We start from the raw sequence: 6,392 nt of genomic DNA on the forward strand, positions 1-6,392 counted from the left end.
ACCAGACTGCAAAGCTGTTTGAACTGTAATTATGGTGTTTCAAACTCATCAGATGCTCCCCGGAAACCCTATACAGAGTCGTTATGGATTGGAGGCGACTCAACGGCACTTAACAACAACAACAACAACATATATGTGTGTGTGTGTGTATAGACATAGGTCTTTATATGTGTAAATATTGTAGCAGCACTATAAGGTGGGTATCACTGTCCCCATTTTACAGGTAAGAAAACAGAAAGGACATGCTGTGCTTGCCAGTGTTACACAGGTAGTGAGTGGTAGTGCTGGAATCTGAGTACAGTCTGACCTGTCTAGCCGCAACACTACCAGTGGAGTATAAACCCTGACATGATCTATGGCTATGCCCTGGGTCTCCACATGGCCTCTGTCTTCTAAGGCATCCTTACTGGCCCTAGCTCCCTCACAGACCCTAAGGATCAGTTCTCATAAGTAGTAGTGAATGCCCTCCAAGACAAAACAAGAACATCCCTGGCTCTCCTCTACTGTGAGCAGACAAGAGAGGCTGCCTCAGCTCTCTGGACCTCCAGCAGCTCTGGCCTGAGTCTTGGCCTTTCCAGTGGTGTGGATGCTTCAGGGAAGCCCTTTACCAGCAGAGTGGCTTGGCTGAGAGTTTCAAGAAACCATCACTTCTCAGGCCCAGAGAGTAGCCTGGGGCCCTGGGTGTTTGTGGGAGAGGATCCAGGGTACAGAGTCTGTGTTCCTGAGGGAGACAGGAGAGAGTAATGTACAGACCAGGTAAGGTGTAGACCCTTCAGCTCTTAAACTACCCAACCCGTGCAGCCATGTCACCTGCTTTTTGGTCCCAAGCTGTTGGGTGCTGTGTGCTGGGCCTGCAGTATCTACAGGCTGGAGGGGTGCTGAAGCAGCATCTATCTGCATGAGGTTCTACAGGTGGCTGAAGACCAAGGCCAGAGGCTTAGGTGACCAGCATTTGGTGTCTGGGGTTGCTGACCAGGACACTACTCAAGGAGTGGCTTCTGAATCCCCAACTCATTTACCTTCTCACTTTCTCTTTTCAGGGAACCCAAAAGGTGCGATGCTCACCCATGGAAACGTGGTAGCTGATTTCTCAGGCTTTCTGAAAGTGACAGAGGTGAATATAGTAAACACACTGATATGCAGGTGTCTCTGGAGGACAACCTCAACCCTCAGAGGTTGTTCTTTTTCCTTATTTAAACTTGACTGCCTTTCACAGGTCACAGTTTCTGTTCACATTAGAGCAACCCCAGTTTTATAACCACTTTTAATCCCAAACACTGAGATGATAAATGCCTAATATTCGGTTGATTTCTAACAGTGCTGCTATCCAAGAAAAAAACAACAACATAAAAATAGAGTTTATTTTTATCTTCAAAAATTAATATGCCCATGGTTTTATATGTACCTTCATTTTGAAAGTAATCCATAATCATCTTTGTTTTTCAAGTAGGTCAGGGCTAAATTCAATCAGTTTGCATTTAAGGACTACAAGAGTCTGAGAAACAATGGCAAATACTAATTTATGAGGCTATACTTAAAGGTAAATCTGAAATCAATACAAAGCTTGATATTTTGTCCTGAAAAAAGCATGTTACAGTTTTATAATGGACTAAGAAAAAAGGACCTTTTCCCACAAGTGGTGAGTATCAGAATATCCTGTGGTTTCCTTAAGGAGAAAGAAATGCACCTTTTTATGTAAGTTGGTCTTTTTCTCCACTGTAGAGTGAATTATTCTCCACATTGATGCTAGATGGTATAAGGAGTGTATGCCACAAACAGTTATATATTTTGGTAGAAAATAAAGTAAGCTGCTGGCTGAGCTCAGGTCAGGAGCCATGAGCCAGGTTGCCAAGGCTTGTACAAACACACCCAAAAGCCATCCCAGAAGAAAAAAGGCCTCTGTGAAAGGGGGGAGAGATGCCCAGCAAAAAAAAAGAATTCCAAAAGATCCAGATCCACCCCTGAGCCCAGGCCTTGTGCAGGTCCCTGCCTGGCTATAATGGTTGGAACCACCCCTCTTCCCTTTTAGTCTTGGCATCGTCCTGCCTTCTCTGTCTGGGGCCCAAATCCCAGCTCCAGTCACTTAGACTTGGAGTTCCCAGCACCCCTTTCTTGGAAGAAGTCAAGATCCTCTGAAAGCCTGCCCAGGTGGCCAGGGGAGATTGGTGACATGGGACCTGGGTGGAATCCTGCAGCTGTGGGGGGAATGGAGAGAGCCCAGCTGGCACCAACAGAGTGAGATGCAGGACTTCCCTGCGGAGCCCAACTCCGCTGGTTTATGTGTTGCTTCATTTGGCTCTTTGCTTCTGCAGATAACCTAGACCCACTGGCGCTGCGACCTAACACTCCGCTTCCTACGCTGCCTCTCTTTTTCCTTTCTGCACCCCTTCATCTTCCTCTCTTTTTCTTTCTCTTTCTTTCTCCACCTCTCTTTCTGTCTCTGCGTCTGTTTTCTTTCTGCGCCTGTCATCTTTCCTCTCTGTTTTTCCTCTCTCTGTCCCTCCCATCCTGACCTCCCCACTCCCCTCTCTCCCCTTCTGTTTGCCCCTCCAGGACCATTTTCTCTTTTTTGTTTTATGACTCTCTTGTCGTCTTCCTGTCAGTGTTTCTTTCCTTTCTGTCTCCCATGCTCGTCACCCGCAGAAAGTGATCTTTCCGAGACAGGACGATGTGCTCATCTCCTTCCTGCCTCTGGCTCACATGTTTGAGAGAGTCATCCAGGTAAGACGTCTGCCTGACTGACCGGGCCTTGCCTGGGCTCCTTCTCTTTTCTTACAGAGTCAGTGGGCTCCCACTTGTGCGGATGTGCACATTTCCTATTTGCCTTTAGCTCACATGTTTGAGCGAATGGTGCAGGTAAGGCCCTGGCATCAGGGAGGCACAGTCTGTGCCCAGAACCCATAACCTTAGCTGGTGTCACTGGTGGCCTGAAGTAGAACTAAACTGCCCTATCCTCAGAAGGTACCATGGGAATCAGAGGGGTCAGAGCACCTTGTTCCAGGGAAGACCCCAGGCTTGCTCTGTCTTACCCTTGGACACACCTCAGCTGAGAGGGGCTCCAGTTGATGGTATCCACTCCAAGTGCATTGCAACTTTGCTCTAATTTTCACATCCAGTACAGTATGGAATCCATTCTGGACAAACATTTATATTCTGTAACTTCCATAATTCACAATCTCCTAAAAGAAAACAGAACAGTAAAGTTGAGGAATCAAATGTATGATGGAGATGGAAACTGGTCTTGTCTTTAGCCATGAGACCTACCATGTGAGGGCAGAGAGGACACTGGGAGGGAGCAGGAGCACAACCATGTGATTGTGAGGCCAGAGAATTCTCCATTCATGTGTCACTCAGGTGCCAGCCCATCAGTAAACTCTGTCTTTTCCACATTTCCCTAGGGGACACCTGATAAACAAGGCATGCTTTCCAGACTTGGATTAGGAGACTAGCAATTACTGTAAACTAGTTGTATGACTGTGTGCACGTCGTTTTACCTCTCTTGCATTCCTGGCCTATAAATTGGGGATTCAAATGCCAGTTATCTCATAGAATTCCTATATACATTAAAGGCGGGAGTGTATATGAAACCCCTGGATACCCCTACTCTGGTTATGGACCCGTCAGTCTTCCCTTTGGCTTCCCACCAGATAGTATCCACACCAGCTGTAGCAATCGCTGCTGGCTATTGCCCACGTCACCTTCTCAAGCAACCCTTTCCCCAGACTGAGCAGTGTCTACAGTACTTAAAGGGGCTACACACACTCTCTGAGCCTGGATCAGACCCTTTGATGGGGTCTAGTACAGCCCAGAGGGCAGGATGCCCAAGGAGGTGCAGGCATAATGTTTGGGAGCAGGCAATGAGGGGCAGGCACCAGGGAGGTTGGCTGTTCTGGCATCTAACTCCTTAAAACTTAGGATTCTACTGATTCCCTGCTGCTTCTCCCTGTGCCTGAGTGGGATTTAGTGGGAAGTTGATGGGGTCGAGGAGTTGCCTCAGATGGCCTTCTCCAGTTTTTATGGCAGCAACCAGAGCTGGGTCAGTGGGTCATGTGTACCCTCTATGCAGGGCAGAACTTTGACAGCTCTGGGCTGCAGCCAGAAATGGTAGCTCTGAGGAACTCTCCCCTTCCTGTTCTCTCCCTTCAGTCTGTTGTGTACTGCCATGGAGGCCGCGTTGGCTTCTTCCAGGGAGACATTCGACTTCTCTCTGATGACATGAAGGCTCTGTGCCCCACCATCTTCCCTGTGGTCCCACGACTACTGAACCGAATGTATGACAAGGTGAGTCCTGAAGGAAGTCTGGCCTGGCTGAAGGGCCCCAGGTAGGCTTTCCATATTTCCACCCTCAAGTCCGATAAATTGCCTCCTCTCATAATTCCTGGCTTTCTCGTACTTGCTTCTCCTGTTTTCTCCTTATTCTCCAAAATCATGGTTGGGAGATATGGAGGGGACTTCTATACCCAAGACTTCCTATAGCTTGGCAGTGTTAACCTTTAGTGTAATGTCATAGAGCCCTTAACCTAATGCAGGGATAAAATGGAACTGCTCTCCTGTCTATAGCTAACTACTAAGGGTGTGTCTGGAAGTGGGCTATGTAGTTCCAACAACTGTTTTCAACTTATGCTCCTCAGATCTTTAGCCAGGCAAACACACCATTAAAGCGCTGGATCCTAGAATTTGTGGCAAAGCGTAAACGGGCTGAGGTCCGGAGTGGAATCATCAGAAATGATAGTATCTGGGATGAACTCTTCTTTAATAAGATTCAGGTAAGAAAATGAACAAGTGATTCACCTAAGTGTCCAATGGATGAACTTACTGGAGAACTAGGAAAGTTCATTCAAGTGGCCTATAATCTTGTCATTCACTTATCAGCGATCTCGTTGTCCAACATTTCTCATTTATAGCAATAGTAAAAACTCTGCTGACACTTTTATGCATGACCAGTGTGTGTGGCAGTAGCAAATGTCAAGTCATGTGGCAAGAGTGATGCTAGCTATACTGGTTAAGGTTATGTATCAACTTGGCTGTGTCATTATTCTCAGTAGTTTGCCAGTTATGTGATGGTTTAATTTGGCAGTTATGGAATGATGTAGTGAGCCTCCATTTTAACTTAGGCCATTTTTTCACAGAATGACCTGGTTTGGGTAACCTAACCATACTAATTAATGAGGAGTGGGTATAATAATTTATTTGCTCAAGAAAATCAAACTTTAAGTTACCATTAAATTTATAACTCTAGTGTGTTCTTCACAAATGAGTTATATTTGCCAAGAGGCAGTCAATGATAAGAACCCTGCAGTTCCTTGACTTCCATAGGCATCTAGGGTGACTTTACCCTTTGGGACCTGACAGTTCCCTTGCCGCTCCCTGTAACTCTGACCAGAGTGACTTTCCAGCAGCATTAGGTTCTAGCCAGATGGCCAGGAATCTTTCTTTGCCCTCCTGTTTCCTGTCCCTTCAGACTCTCCAAACCAAGTCAGTTATAAATTTCTCATTTTTATATCCCCTGTAAAATTTTCAGTCTCTGCATTGCCCAAGGAACCTGTAGTTAATTAGTAATGTTATTCGTTTTCCTTTCTATTCTGTTTTTAGTTTTGAAAATTAATATTTAAACTCTCTCAGCTCAATTTACAGAAACAAAGTCTTTTAAGTATTCTCTGTTCTCTGAAATACATGGTAAAAAAATCAGGATATTGAATTAGAAATGGAAACAAGGCAATGCCTTTAAAATGGAAGTTAGAAGAAAGTGTCCGAGTAATTGCTTTGGGTACTTGTGAATCATCAGAGAATGAAGAAATAGCTGTGCATTTTAAAGATATTGAAAGGAGAACCAACATTATAAGATGTCACCAGACCAATGGCACTTATCTCCAAAAATAAAAGAGAGTTGGTCATACTGTGGGCTGAGTTGCAAAACCAATTGTGTTGATGTATTTGGCGATGAAGAACTTGCTCAGATCATGTGACATATAACCCAGGCCTTCTGTCTGTCCCTAGTTCTAGGGTCCAGGTAGGGTGCAGTTGTTGCAAGTTGACCGAGGATGAAGCTCAGGTGGACTGGGTTCCACCTTAAACACTGTAAACTTTGTCAGACTCTATTCTCTTCCCACAGGCTAGTCTTGGTGGATGCGTGCGGATGATTGTCACTGGAGCAGCACCTGCATCACCCGCGGTCTTGGCATTTCTCCGGGCAGCTCTGGGGTGCCAGGTATTGCCACTATATGACCTTCCCTTGGGATATTGGGATGTGTGTTAGGACAGGGCAGAAAAAAACATTATACCCCCTACTACACAGACAAAAATGGTATAGACATAAAACCAAACGGCCACCACTCGTCTGTCTGTCGTGCTGTGGTGGTTTGAGTTGCTGTGATTCTGAGGGCTATGCCACC

At 45.8% G+C, this 6,392-nt stretch overlaps 1 protein-coding gene across 5 annotated transcripts in view; it reads left to right on the forward strand.

The window, feature by feature from the left end:
• Window positions 1–6,392, forward strand: part of ACSL6 (acyl-CoA synthetase long-chain family member 6) — a 66,209-nt gene that overhangs the window by 37,516 nt on the left and 22,301 nt on the right. For 2 of the 5 annotated variants that reach the window (XM_006872933.1, XM_006872932.1), the window contains 5 exons: window positions 1,041–1,114; window positions 2,779–2,856; window positions 4,147–4,281; window positions 4,632–4,766; window positions 6,113–6,208. In XM_006872933.1, the coding sequence (XP_006872995.1) occupies window positions 1,041–1,114; window positions 2,779–2,856; window positions 4,147–4,281; window positions 4,632–4,766; window positions 6,113–6,208 (518 nt within the window). Of the gene's footprint in view, window positions 1–1,040; window positions 1,115–2,643; window positions 2,722–2,778; window positions 2,857–4,146; window positions 4,282–4,631; window positions 4,767–6,112; window positions 6,209–6,392 lie in introns of all 5 variants that reach the window. The other 3 variants (XM_006872935.1, XM_006872931.1, XM_006872934.1) reach the window with 2 other exon arrangements.

The sequence above is a fragment of the Chrysochloris asiatica genome, unplaced genomic scaffold (assembly GCF_000296735.1).
Source record: "Chrysochloris asiatica unplaced genomic scaffold, ChrAsi1.0 scaffold00215, whole genome shotgun sequence".
Classification (NCBI taxonomy): Eukaryota; Metazoa; Chordata; class Mammalia; order Afrosoricida; family Chrysochloridae; genus Chrysochloris; species Chrysochloris asiatica.